The 14268-nt window shown below is 34.4% G+C and overlaps 1 protein-coding gene across 3 annotated transcripts in view; it reads left to right on the top strand.

Annotated features, from left to right (window-relative positions):
• LOC134252848 (1-phosphatidylinositol 4,5-bisphosphate phosphodiesterase epsilon-1-like) overlaps positions 1 to 14110 on the top strand; it is a 130338-nt gene extending 116228 nt beyond the window's left edge. For 2 of the 3 annotated variants that reach the window (XM_062735393.1, XM_062735394.1), the window contains 22 exons: positions 247 to 351; positions 649 to 756; positions 873 to 989; positions 3854 to 4003; positions 4918 to 5029; positions 5222 to 5348; positions 6439 to 6629; positions 6803 to 6898; positions 7372 to 7510; positions 7817 to 7941; positions 8029 to 8192; positions 8473 to 8628; positions 8742 to 8844; positions 8970 to 9160; positions 9262 to 9396; positions 9562 to 9756; positions 9917 to 9967; positions 10080 to 10226; positions 10515 to 10748; positions 10851 to 10911; positions 11087 to 12148; positions 12208 to 14110. In XM_062735393.1, the coding sequence (XP_062591377.1) occupies positions 247 to 351; positions 649 to 756; positions 873 to 989; positions 3854 to 4003; positions 4918 to 5029; positions 5222 to 5348; positions 6439 to 6629; positions 6803 to 6898; positions 7372 to 7510; positions 7817 to 7941; positions 8029 to 8192; positions 8473 to 8628; positions 8742 to 8844; positions 8970 to 9160; positions 9262 to 9396; positions 9562 to 9756; positions 9917 to 9967; positions 10080 to 10226; positions 10515 to 10748; positions 10851 to 10911; positions 11087 to 11223 (2844 nt within the window). In that variant the 3' untranslated portion in view covers positions 11224 to 12148; positions 12208 to 14110. The remainder of the gene's footprint in view (positions 1 to 246; positions 352 to 648; positions 757 to 872; positions 990 to 3853; positions 4004 to 4917; positions 5030 to 5221; positions 5349 to 6438; positions 6630 to 6802; positions 6899 to 7371; positions 7511 to 7816; positions 7942 to 8028; positions 8193 to 8472; positions 8629 to 8741; positions 8845 to 8969; positions 9161 to 9261; positions 9397 to 9561; positions 9757 to 9916; positions 9968 to 10079; positions 10227 to 10514; positions 10749 to 10850; positions 10912 to 11086; positions 12149 to 12207) is intronic. The other variant, XM_062735395.1, reaches the window with a different exon arrangement.
• Positions 14111 to 14268: the final 158 nt, after the last annotated feature.

Raw genomic sequence — 14268 nt, 5'->3', positions numbered from 1 at the left:
AATTGTGATTAACATTTAATTCTGAACTAGTCTTTGAAATTTAATATGATTAGGACCAGGTACTATCTCTTTGAAAATCACATAATTATACATGATGATGGCATCATCTTTGAAAATTACACACACTGAATCCTCTTTGAAAATTACATGATGTCAAAGTGATGACTGCCTTGTTGAAATTTACTTAATAATTTCATCCTTTTTGTATATAACAACACCTAACAGTAAAATTGTTATTCTCCTTAGGACATGGATCATCCTCTATCCCACTACTATGTAGCTTCCTCCCACAACACGTACTTAACGGGACATCAGTTGACGGGGGAGTCGTCAGTGGAACTGTACAGTCAGGTAGGTCTACTTACTGAGAATGTAGCAAACTGAAGTTATTATATATGATGCAATTTTTAACTGTTCAACATTGCATCTGCTCGACAAGTGACAGGGAACAAGGCAAAACAGAGTTTATTGACTTGTTATCACACAGGTTTGGTTGATGGGTAGTCATTTATTACACAAGTTTGGTTGATGGGTTGATTTATATATTTTATATTTGCTGTTGATGTGTTGTTTCTTTTTAAACAGGTTCGTTTGATGGATTAATTTTTATTTTATAGGTGCTGTTGATAGGTTGCTCTATATTTATAGGTGCTGTTGATGGGTTGTCGTTGTGTGGAGCTGGATTGTTGGGATGGAGATGACGGTATGCCCATTATTTACCATGGACACACTCTCACCACCAAAATCTCATTCAAGGTCAGTAATTCAACAGGAAGCAGAACTATAAACAAATTCAAAAGAAAATTGTTTGAAGTATTTTTATCTATAATTAGAATTGCAGTAAGTTGTATTCTTTATGATGTTTTTTGTAGGCTGTGGTAGAAGCCATCAACAGGAGTGCTTTTGTCATGTCTCCCTACCCAGTAATACTCTCCATAGAAAACCACTGCTCTATCCTACAGCAGCAGAAAATGGCTCAGATTTTTACTGTAAGTTGACTCTAGATCGAAACATTAAAATCGGCAGTACAAAATTTACGTACTTTAGTGGGATGGGAAAGGGGGTTTTCTTGATTTTAAAATTATTCAAATGTCAAACATTATAGCAATAAATAAAGCTCTTTAATGTTAATGATAAGTCTTCAAAAAAGCATACAGTAAACCACTAAGAACTTTATGATAACTTATTGCTTTGCGGTCAGTATTTGGGGATAAGTTTAGTAATGTATTACTCATTGATTTGCAGTCAGTATTTGGGGATATGTTAGTGACATATTTAGGGCCCCGCAAGGATTTGCGGGTGCCCTATAGTAATCACTCTTTCTGTCTGTCTGTCCGTCTGTCTGTCCGTCTGTCATTCTTCCGTCCACAAATTTTCTGTTTTTTCCTAATAACTTTTTTTATGGTAGCCCAATTAAGTTCAAATTTGGTATGGTAGTTCAGTAGGCAAAAAGACATATTTTGATGCTAAGTTTGTTTCTCTATGTCCTCTGGTTTGGAGCTGGGGTGGTGGGGTAGATTCCTTAACTTTATATAAGAATGAATTGGCAAAGAGAGATAACTTCTGAAAATGTTTCCATTGTAAACTGAATACTGCAATGAATGAGTCCCTTGGGATTGATTAGCTTTCCTCTTGAAGAAAATCCAAAGTATTATCTTTATCTGTCACATTGAGATTAATTACCACCTCTGTCTGCAAATGAAGTTTGTTTTGAAGTTAAGTCCATTTGGAATGCTATGAACGCTCTGAAATGTGGATTAAAGTATAAATGTTTTTACTTTATTGTCCCCCGCTTTCGCGAAAGTGAGGGGACATTAAATCTCACTCGTCTGTCCGTCAGTCTGTCCGTCTGTCAGTCTGTCCGTCACAAAAACTTTAACCTTGCCCATAACTTTTGATTTAGTTGAGCTATGACTTTCATATTTCACACGTGTATTCCTTGTGACAAGACCTTTCTTTGGGTACCACCAAATTTGACCTTTAAACCTTGACCTTGGAGTTTGACCCACTTTTACACAGAAATTTCAAACTTTTACTTTGGCCATAACTTTTGAATGGAAGGTACTAGGACTTTCATATTTCACAAATGTATTGTTTGTGGCAAGATCTTTCATTGGATACCAACAACCTTGACCTTTTGACCTTGACCTTGGAGATTTACGTACTTATGAGAAAACGTTAACCTTGACCATAAGATTTGAACGGTGAGGACTAAGGCTTTCGTACTTCACATATGTAATCCTTATGAGAAGACCTTTTATTGGATACCAAGAACTTATACCCTTTGACCTTGACCTTGGAGTTTTGACTACTTTTTAAAAACTTTAACCTTGGTCACAACTTTTAAACAGTAGATACTAGGACTTTCATATTTCACATATTTATTCCTTGTTGCAAGACATTTCATTGGATACCAACAACCTCGACCTTTTGACCTTGACCTTGGAGATTTACATACTTATAAAAAAACTTTAACCTTGACTATAACTTTTGAACGGTGAGGGCTAGGGCTTTCGTACTTCACATATGTAATCTTTTTGAGAAGACCTTTCATTGGATACCAACAACTTTTACCCTTTGACCTTGGAGTTTTAACTACTTTTAAAAAAAACTTTAACTTTGGTCACAACTTTTGAACGGTAGATACTAGGACTTTTATATTTCACATATGTATTCTTTGTGGCAAGTCCTTTCATTGGATATCAACAATTTTGACCTTTTGACCTTGACCTTAAAGATTTACGTACTTATTTAAAAACTTTAACCTTGACCACAACTTTTGAACAGTAAGGGCTAGGGCTTTCATACTTCACATATGTAATCCTTGTGAGAAATCCTTTCATCAACAACTTTGACCCTTTGATCTTGACCTTGGAGTTGACCTACTTTTAAAAAACGTTAACTTTGGCCATAACTTTTTAACGGTCAGGATAAGTGTTTTCATCCTTCAAAAAAATCAACTTCAATGATAATTTCTATGAAATGACATATGATGTTCATATTAGACACAATATGTCATAAAAAATAACATCTCACCAACAAAGACACCGAAAGCGGGGGACCACAATTCTTTGAATTTGCTTGTTTTTGTTGAAATACCCTACACAATGAGTTCTGATTTCATTGAATTCTAAAAACAAGAAATAGATTAAAGAAGATATATTTTTTATTTTTATTTATTTATTTATTTTTATTTATAATTTTTTTTTTTTCTTCATGAAAATTCAAGAATATTATTAATTTTTAAGGCAGTAGGATAAAAAACTCATTTTATCATTACTGAAAAAGTTCTTATTCTAAATTAAGAAGAAAATGATGAGAGAGAAGTACAATTAATCCCTAGGGATTAAATATCTAGTCTGCTGCAGAAATTTTAGAAGGCTCATCTTTTATCTGTCACTTTAAGATTAATGAAAACCTTTGTCTGCAACTGCTGTTTGTTTTGAAGTTAAGGTCTGCAAGCCTTCATGATATGTATTTGCATTCATTGAAGGCTGGCATTTTATATAACACAAGCTTCATTATTGTTTAGATATACATTCAGTATTTGAGTTGTTATTTACTGCCTTATGTAAAATAAATACAAGGATATTATTTACAGGTTTTTGGATATTCAGGAATTATCTTGAAATTTTAAGAATACAGTTGCTGTTTCTTATTCGTCATATATTTTTAATCATTCCATAAGCTGCACCTTTATAATTCTACCTCATGGCGGGGCCCTTGCTGACTGGTCAGTTTTCTAGTACTTTTTGCTTTGCAGTCAGTGTTTTGGGATAAGTTAGTGACATTACTTATTGCTTTGCAGTCAGTATTTGGGGATAAGTTAGTGACATTACTTATTGCTTTGCAGTCAGTATTTGGGGATAAGTTGGTAACATCACTTCTGTTTGAGAGTGATTTTTGTGAGGACCCCCAGCTTCCATCACCCTGCCAACTCAAACACAAAATTCTGGTCAAGAATAAGAAGATTAGAGACTTCGATACGTATCCTCTGAAAAAGGTAAGAAAACTTCTCCCAAGCATATTTACACACCTCACCAAAGTCAGTGTGAGCTATCAGTGTCTAAGGTTAGTTTTTGAAGAAGGCCCATTTCCAATTAAATAGTAAATTACCTTTTCTGAACCTAACTTTCATGGATGATGCATTTAAAGATCGATACACATCAATAGATTTGCTTCAGATGCTGCATCTGACCTATATTTTGCAAGATGAGAGAATAATACTTAATGAATATAACAAAGTGATAAAGTGAAATCATCCATCCATTGCACTTACTTATGATAGTGATTTAGTAGTAAGGCTTAGTAGCAGCCTTGCTAAAGATGCTGCAAGCAACATCTCTTGTTAAATGGAAGCTCTCTATCGATGAAGTGACCCAGTACTAATGTACTGTAATAAATATTCATCTGATAAGGAGATCGACCGCCTAGATTATGTTTAACATTGTTATAGATGAGCTTCCTTATCTTTACTAATCTATTTTCTTCTCTTCCTCATTTCAAATAAAATTAACATTGATTTCTTGTTCAGCATATTCAATTTTGTTGGAATTATGAGACAGCTGTGCAAAAAGGATTCCAATTCATGTTATATCCAGTTTCCTCTTTTCATTGATTGCAAGAATTTAATGATATTGAAGTACAACAAACTGTTGAAGAGCATAGCTCTCATAAATTTTTGGACATAAGATTTGATATATTTGATTTTTAAAAAAATCAAAATTGTTGCAAAAAAAAAATGACTATGACAGAGTTATTATAAGGAACTGAAATCAATTTTCTAGTGATTACACTTTAAGAATCTGTTTATTCCTTAAATGAAATTGATTTCTCAAGTAAAATATTTATTTGACTTAGACCAGTTGTTGCCTTTTGTTAATTATTTTATTTTTTTTGTAAATCTTTTTTCAACAGGTGCCCTCCTGTCCGAGAACCAACAGTATGGCCTCTACAGATACCTCAATGTCAATCAACGATTTTGATGACGATGATGATGAAGATGATGATGACGATGATATAACAGATGGTAGCAATTCAAAATTTGACACCCCCCCAAAAAAAGAAATATATTGCATCTATAGCTGTGAAGATTTAATTCTTTGATAGAATCGCATCCTTTAAACAAAATTTTTCATTTTTTGAAGCATCTGCGACATAAAGGTTTAGTGTTCGTAGTAATAATGACAGAATATACGTTGATTTTTTTCTTTACTTTCAGTGAAGGACCCTGAAATGCGTCAGTCTGTGGACAGTCAGGACAGCCAGGTGGGGGAACAAGATGACCGAGGGAGGAGTTCCACTCCCTCAGTAAGACCCAGGGCAGACTCTTTTGTCGACCAACAAAGGTAAAATATAGTCCTCATACAGATTCCTTAACAGAAACTCATTAAGACCAAAATTATTTACCTATAGTTTTATTTAAAGCTCAGAAACATGCTTAAGGTAGGATTCTTCTATGGTTTCTGACTAGATGAAACATTCAAAGTATATTTGCTTATATTTCTTATATATTTAGATGTAAGGGATTTAAAAGACCATATTTTTCTTTCCTCATCACAATTGTACAACTTAAAATAGAAATGGTAGTAAACTGCATTTGAAAACTAGCAGGGACTATATTTTTGGCGGAATGGTGGCGTATGAAAATATCTGCTTTTCTGCCTCTCAAAATTATAATAGAACAATGAGTTTAGTTATAATTTTTACACAATCGAAGACTTTGAGAAATTTTCAAATGTAAGTTAAATTAATAATAAGGGGATCAACTTTCAAAATATATCGCATAAATATGATTTTTCAAACAAACCAGAACTATGTTAGCTTTTAAATGCTTCGCATCAAAGTGCAGATTTGAGCCAAAAATCCATAAAAAGTATTTTTTCTCTCTTAGTAACGATCAAAACTTTTTGTTTTTGTATCATTTTTTAGATTCATAAGACTACTTTATTATATGTGAAAATAAGAAAAAGTTAAATATAGGAAGCATATGAAAATAACTAATATATCCTAAAAAATTAAGAAAAACAGAGAAAATTTGGATTAGCCAATATCCAGTTTAGTTAAATTATTTATGAAAATTTGGTAATATCATTCTAAAGACCCGATATAGTAATATCTTTTTATGCAAAAAAACAATCTTTAAACTTTTGAAATAGAAGTAGGCATAACATGATTTGCAACAGTATTTTTTATTCTAAATGTCAAGGAAAAAGATAATGACCTTGACCTGACCTTGCCTCTCATATAAAACGGTCAAATTTAATTTCACTGATACTATCACTTACTGATATTGTCTTCTTGATTTTGTGAAAATTTCATTGATTTTTAAATACAAGAAATATGAGAAGAATCCTTCCTTAAAGTAAAATGCTTCAAACCCAATTACTTATGTGTCTATAGTAAAAATATTACAGAACAAAACACTAATCTATCTAGGTCTTCTAGTGGTTCCTTTAGTGGGGAGAAATGTAGACCAAAAAGTCATCCAGACTTTGACTGGCAGTTTGACCTTGACCTTCAACCCCCAGAGAAGCAGCCAAGGAACAACAAGCATCAGAAGAAGACCAGTCAGATTGCTAAGGAATTGTCTGACCTTGTGGTGTACCTACAAGCTGTCAAGTTCAGAGGTCAGAAACAAATATTTAACTGATCTTGATTAAGAAATTTTAAACATTTATTAAATTCAGTTAAAAAAAATCAATTTAAATAAATACTCAGATTTTAATATCAAAATAAGTAACCTCCAAGTTAGGAAGTGTAGATTTTTGACCTTGATAAATCAGTCTGTGACTTTGTTCAGGTCTGAATGTCAGTCCTAATACTTCAGTGAAGAAGAAAAGTGGTGCCAGAAGAGCTCTCCTTGGCAACAACCCTGGAACACCTCCCCTAAATACAGGTCAGTAGGTCAAAAGTTTGTCTCCTCCCCTAAATACAGGTCAGTTTGTCTCCTCTAAATACAGGTCAATAGGTCAAAAGTTTGCCTCCACCCCTAAATAGGTCAGTGAGTCAAACATTTTTCTATACCCGTAAATTAAGGTTGGTAAATCAAAGTTGATCTCCATCTGCAAAATACAGTAAAAGTTGTTTAGTACACACACGGATATAGCGAAGTTATTTTGGATCCCCAGTCAAATACATGTAAAGAATTCCTTATACTGATATAACGAATTACGGATATAGCGAAGTAATTTGATAGGTCCCAGTGACTTTGCTATAACAGTGTTTTACTCTACTGTTCGGTAGGGTCAAAAGTGCATTGTAAAGATGCACCATGAATTTAAAATGCGGTATTTTAGTGCATTTTAAGAAGTAAAAAGCATATATCTGGTTAATAAACTTATGACAATAAGTCCCTCTTCATTCTTTCAGACAAGGGAGAGTTGAGTATTCCTACAGGGATTATGAGACAGAGACGACCAGACAGTACCCCTGTGTGTTACCTAGTGTCCTCACTCAACGAGAGTAAAGCCAAACAACTGTGTCGCCGCAACCCGATAGGCGTCATCAAATATCCTTTATTACTGTACAAATAACATGCATTCAAGACTGGATTGAAAATTTTACTAACAGAAAAAAATATTATTTTGTTGCTGTAGATTTATTTCTTTTCCCATGTGGTACAACTTAAACTAACTACATTCAGCAAATCCATGGCAATTTTTAATTAAAAAAAATCTTTATCAAGATAGTAGGGTTTTCATTTAAGCTCTTCTAAAGTATGACTTTTTTCTAGTTGCCCTGTAGGGTTACTAGCAGTAATCCTTTCCCTCAGTAACATTTAGTATGAATGCCTTTGCCTCCTTAACTGTGTCACTCATACAGAGAAGCAGATTATGAGGACCTACCCCTCAGGAATGAGGATCGACTCCTCCAACTTTAACCCTGTCATCTTCTGGGCCTTCGGACTTCAAATGGTGGCCCTCAATTACCAAACTGAAGGTCAGTGATCAAAAAATATATCAGGCCTGTAAACTCTTAAGATATCTAGATAATAATTTTATGTAACAGTATCTCTATTTATTACAGACACAGCTATGGCCTTGAACACATCCATGTTTGAACAGAATGGTCAGAGTGGCTATGTCCTAAAGCCGGCTGTCATGTGGGATAAAAGTCACATGATGTATAACCATTTTAACCCCATGGACAAGGAGTTTGATGGACTTCATGCCACTGTTCTTACTCTACAGGTAGACTCTCTTTTATACTGATGAACTTCTGTATCTTGAACACCAGTATCTTGAATTCCATTTCTATGTCTAAAACATTTTGAAGACCAAACCACTTATTGTTAAAACATTCTACCATATTATCTTGATTCCTTAGAAATCTGGAAGTTTTGCATCAAGATAATGAAGTTTTACTATATTTTACTCTGAAACATCGGCATAACTTAATTTAAAAGTTCAGTATTTTCTATTTTGTTTTATGTCTGTTTGAAATCACTATGAATGGAATCTTTTTTACCAGATAATATCTGGTCAGTACGTCAGCACTAACCACACCGCCAGTACTTATATAGAGGTAGAGGTCATCGGGATCCCCGTGGACTGTGTCAAACACAAAACTAAAGTCGTCTCCAGAAACGCTCTCAATCCTATATGGAATGATCTCTTTTCTTTTCAGGTAAATGAATCCCCCTATTCTATGAAAATAATATATTCATTAGAATACCACCATACATTATACACGTATATTTGAACATTAAGATTTTATAATCATTTTCTTCTACTTTACAGGTAATGTTTCTTGATCTAGCCTTCATCCGTTTTGTTGTGGTGGACGCCAACACTAGTCATGTTATATCTCAGAGAATAATCCCCCTTAAGTGCCTCAGAGCAGGTATGTAGAACATTATCCCCTTAAGAGCCTCAATGACAAATAGGTTAATTTATGGATTCTTGAATACTGGCATGCTAAGGTTGAGAACAATAATTGCTCATTGGTTATTTTTTGTTTTGACTTAGGATATCGCCATGTCCGTTTACGCAGTCCCAATAACCAGCCTCTTGAGTTGTCTACCCTGTTCATCTACTCCAAACATGAGGAGGAGCTGCTTGTTTCCTGTGATATGCCTGAAGTCAATGGCTTCCATACCTCAGCTTCTTCCAAGAGCATGAAATCTAAAGTCAAGGAGGCTTCCGATGCTTCAAAAGAGGTAGGATTATTCTGTGATGGAAAATCCTCTGACATGATTTCTTTCTTGTCATATCTGCAGTGGATGAAGTTAATATGTGATATTTTTATGATAATTTATAGCCAGGAGTGACACCACTTGGAACAAAAGTGAAGCGGAGAATGTTCTTTGTGAGCGTGTTTGGAGTTAACTCCCCTGATGAGTACATCATTCTGAAGGTTACCCAGGATACATCTGTTTATGAGGCCATCAGTCAGGTGAGAGGGTGCTACAAGACTGTTAGAGGATCAGTTCTTTGTGCATTAAAGTTTATTGTCAGTGATAATGAATTTTGTCATGCACTGGATATCTTCCAGTATTTTGAAGTTCACAATTCAAAGAAAAAAAAAGACTACATTTCTAATTTAATTTTTGAACCCCAGGCTCTAGCCAAGGCGGGTCGGGCTGAGGACAAGGTGTCTGATCATGTGTTGGTAGAGGATGTCCAGGTGGGGTGGGAGAAGAAAGACCAGGACAGGCAGAGTGTCCAGAGGATACTGGACATGTCAGAGAAAGTTCTCCAGGCCCAGAACAAGTGGAGAGGGGCCGGCAAGTTCCTCCTCAGGAAACTAAGCAATGTAAGGGAAATACTTCTATCATTGAAAACTTATTGCTGGTTTGGTCATCCCCCTTCTTTTTGACAGATGTGTATATATATCCTCATCAGAATTGTGATTTTAGCAAATATTCATTACAATTTTGTATAGGAAGATAAAATTTTATTTTTGATCAATTTAGGATCCCAGCAGCAGAGCTTGGATGACCACAATGTTATCAAGGGAACAGCAGGTTAGTGCCTCTCTACATTAAAATTTATGATATTTGTTCATTGTTTCATTATCAGTACCATATAACTTTCTCAACAAGCATATTGACATCCTAATGACCATTTTCTTTCCAGAGGAAGCAGGAATCTGAGAACAACACAGGAGACTGGGAGAGTGTGGAGCAGGTGTTCCTGGTGTGTGTGTATAATGTAGCACCTGACCAGCCCTACACCATATTTAAGGCCCCCACATCCAGCAACGCACAGGACATTATCACACAGGTAAAAATCTGGACATTAACTGAAATGTTTTCATGTGCCACAGCTTGTTAGATGAACAAGAATTTTGTGGTATATGTGTATCTCGGTAACGGACAATCAGAAATAGGATGAACAGATTTCAGCACTGGATATATTATTACTGCATCTCTCCAAGAACTTACAATTGTTGACACGGCATCTTAAAAGTCCCATCAAGGAAAGCATTGCATGTGATTTACTCATCTAGAAATTTTATCTTACCCAATATTAGAGTTAATTTAGCTTTAATGAAATTAAAATACATTATAGGCTATGATGAAGGCTCACCGCTCAGATTTAGAGGACCTGAGGAATTTTGTGTTGGTGGAGGAGCTGGAAGTATCGGGTGCGGACTCCCAGTTAGGGCGGCGCCACAGCTCCGAGAGCGTTGAGAGGCGGATACTGATGGATGACGAGAATGTGTATCTGGCACAGAGTGAATGGAAGACCAACGGAAAGTTTGTCATCATGGATAGACATCAAGCAGAGATGGAGGAAAATCCAGTAAGAAACAGAATTGTGCACAGTTTATAAAACATTAAGAAGTGCTAAGCAGAACATGAGTTTATTCTGTGAGTGTATCATAATTTTCTTGTTTTACTTCAGTGTGAGAAGAAAAGAAAGGGATTTATAAATAAGGGGCCAAAGTCCAGATCTCTAACTTCAGGTAAATTTAAGAAATGTTTATATCCTGTAACAATTAAAACATTATTTTTTTACCCTCTTAGTGTTGTTATGTCAAGGCTTCAACAATTTTCAAGAATGATCATTTATGCCTTTTCCCTAAATGGGTTAAAGTTCTAATGCTGTGTTTGACCTTTAACCTCTACCCTTCTACACAGAGCACCCTCGGACCCACACCCGGGCGTTGTCCTGGCAGGAGAGTAATCGGAGTCCCAGTGAGCCCTCTAGTCCCAGCCTGTCCTCCTCCAGACTGAAGAAGATCTCCTCCAAGATCACCAACAAGCTCAGCAAGTGACAGAACCACCTCACAGTGGAGGGGTCCTCATGTCAGGAGGTAGACTCTCAGAGTGGTGGAGGTCTGCAATGGTGGACAGAAGTGTCAATCATCCTAACGGTTGACAACTAGTCGAGGAGAACCAGTCAAGTGGTTTGAGAGTTGAGAAATTTTGTACTGATGTTGGAAGGAAATGAAACCCATTCAGCACCAAACTTTCTGCAACTAGAACAAAATAGAAATTGGACCTGTTAGAGATAAACAGAAGCAGAACAAAGGTTTCTGTAGAAGGTTTTTATAAACCATGCCACAAACAGGGAAGTGGTGTTAACCCAGACTTGAACATTCCTGAAATATAATTTTCCAGTTGTTGTCCATATAAGTACTCTCAAAGAAAAATGCCATTGAGCTTTCTGAGGTCACCGAACTTAAATTTCCCTGTTTGTGTATCAATTCTAAAGACATTCTTGATGTTTAATAGAACATGTATGGCATGGAATGTTACTTTTGTAGAAATGGCTGGAAAATTAATGTACATGAATACTATGAATCCATTTATTCCCCTATAGGAGTCTTGTTTTCTATATGGACCCTGTCTTTTATTTTGATCAGATGACATCCTTCTGTTTAATACTCTTGCTACAAGGAACAAATTATCTTTATCTAGGGGAAAAAAATCAGTGTCATTTGATTGCATCAAATTCAGATCTTACTAACTCAGGGGTAAATTTAATATAAAGATATCATGAAGATATGGTAATAACTATTTTTCAGTGTATTTTTATGAATGAGCAATTAGAGACACATTCTATAAAAGAATATCTGTAGATCATCAAATTTTCATGTCACTTTATTCTCACAAGAAAGTTATTTGATATCAATTTATAATTGAAACAACATTTTTGCAAATTTTGGTTATTGTATTCAATCAAGTATAAAAATACATGTATACACAAGACAAAAAATTTTGAGCAGATTGTCTTGCATAGTTTTGCGAAAATTAAGTTTTCACAAATTAAAAACTGATTAAAATGCAGCTGTACAATCTTTGTAGTGGTATGTTATATTAATGGTACACATGTACTAGTTTTGAACACTTGAAAAGAGCTGTGCTTTTGAGCTACTGAAACTAGCAATGTTCTGTTCACAGAGGCAGTCATTGCACCAATTGGTTTTACTTGCCAGTATTATTTCATAATGTATGCAGACGAGAACACTTATTCTAGTGAATTTAATTTGGTCACTTGAGAAGATACATGTAACATTTATGAATACAATGAAATTTAATTGCTAATGTATTACAGTTACATCCACTTTTAATATGCCACAGTGCAAAGAAATGTTTAATTAATTACGGTTTTGTATTTTTTTTTCTTTCTTAATAAGGATTGGTATTTAAGGATTTTTTTATAACAATTTCCCTTCTTTCTTTTTTTAATCAAGATAAAACAAAGGGTCAGCTTGGAGCATATTTCTTTACCAGGAAGGGATCTGTTTACTTACTGAATCAATTTTGATGAGTTGTTTTGGTTTCTGATGCAGAAACCCAGGTGTTCTCTTGAGGTGCATGAAAGGATACAACTTTTTAAAATGGATGTTATGTTTGAGCTGACTATTTAAGGTGTATATGAGAATGGTCATTTTTACATTCTAGAATTCAGCTAGATTAAAGCCCTTTTGGCAGCCTATTATAAACAACCAGACTTTGTTTGTGGTGCATTTTGGTCATTTTTCACTAAAATGTACATTTCGTTGATAATATATTGGACATTACTATTGCTATGTGTTTGTTGATGTTTGAGGTATGGAGGGAGGTGTGAACATCTTCACTTGTTAATTCCTGCAAAATCTTAGAGTTTACAACCCTTAAATTTTTTTTGCACTACAATCCCAACTTTTCTATGTGATTTGTTGTTTGGTTGAATGCCTGGTATCTAGGATATTGGCAGGAGATGTAGAGGTGCATTTTATTTTATTTTATGAGAGAGGGAGAGTTTCATTGCTGTAGCATTCTATTAGCAAAAAGTTGTGGATGTACAAGCAAATTTCTATTTACATTTGATCAATTAATACTTTTTATCCTCTGTATTAAGTTTTTGAATTGTCCCAAACAAAGGTTGTTGATAAATACCATTGTTAAAAATATTTTCTTTTTTGTGTATTCTCAAATACATTTGTTGCAATGTTAGCATTTCCTCTTATTTATATTTGTTGTGGCCATTGCAGTTTTTGTTTCCCTTGTTGAATATAAATATATTTATACATGTATACAAATTTGTTATTTATGACATAATATATCTGGCTTGTGCCACAAAGTCACAAATTTACTTTCATATTGACCAAGCTTAAATAATTGTTTATTAACTTATCAAGTTTTTACAACCAGCAATTTGAATGGTACACAGAAATGTATAAGATTGAAAGAGGTACCAGAAATACCAACATATAGTGACCAAATATCACATTTTTTCAAATTCATGATTTTCATTTGTATGTTTTTTACCGTATGGTCATTGAAAATTAACGATCATGACTTTTTCAATTGTCAAGTTAATGGCATATGAAATATGCACAAAATTTTCCATTTAGTGTCCATTTGTTTTTGAAGCAATATAGAAAATATTTGTTCGAACAAGGAGTTTTTCCAGTTGCCTTAAATTGTGCATGTCATTATTTTTATCATTTCGCTAAAGTCATCATTGAATTAATGACAGGGTCATTTTGATGTCTGAGTGGCAGATATATAAACTGTTTGTGGATATTGTCTTTCATCTTGTCATAACAAGACGATGCTATTTTTTGTGTTTGTATAGTTTTGTACAAAAAAAATAAGACACAAGTCAATGTTGGAGAAACAGTATGTGTGTGAAACATATCAGGTCAAATAAATTCAGTGTCATTCCTATGAGCTTTTGTTCTGAATTTAAAATATGTGTTTTCACCATTGAGGCAAACATGTAGGAATTTAATCAATATGGACCTGCTTTTGTAACATAAGAATAAAGGATGTAATCACAATTTCAAAGGAGAGAACAATTTCCAGGAAAAAGTGACATTTGAAAATTA

The sequence above is a fragment of the Saccostrea cucullata genome, unplaced genomic scaffold, assembly GCF_032062105.1.
Source record: "Saccostrea cucullata isolate Sc308-1 unplaced genomic scaffold, CSIRO_AGI_Scuc_v1 ctg142, whole genome shotgun sequence".
NCBI classification, from domain to species: domain Eukaryota; kingdom Metazoa; phylum Mollusca; class Bivalvia; order Ostreida; family Ostreidae; genus Saccostrea; species Saccostrea cuccullata.
The sequence above is the reverse complement of the archived record's forward strand: the minus strand, read 5'-3'. Positions and strand labels throughout refer to the sequence as shown.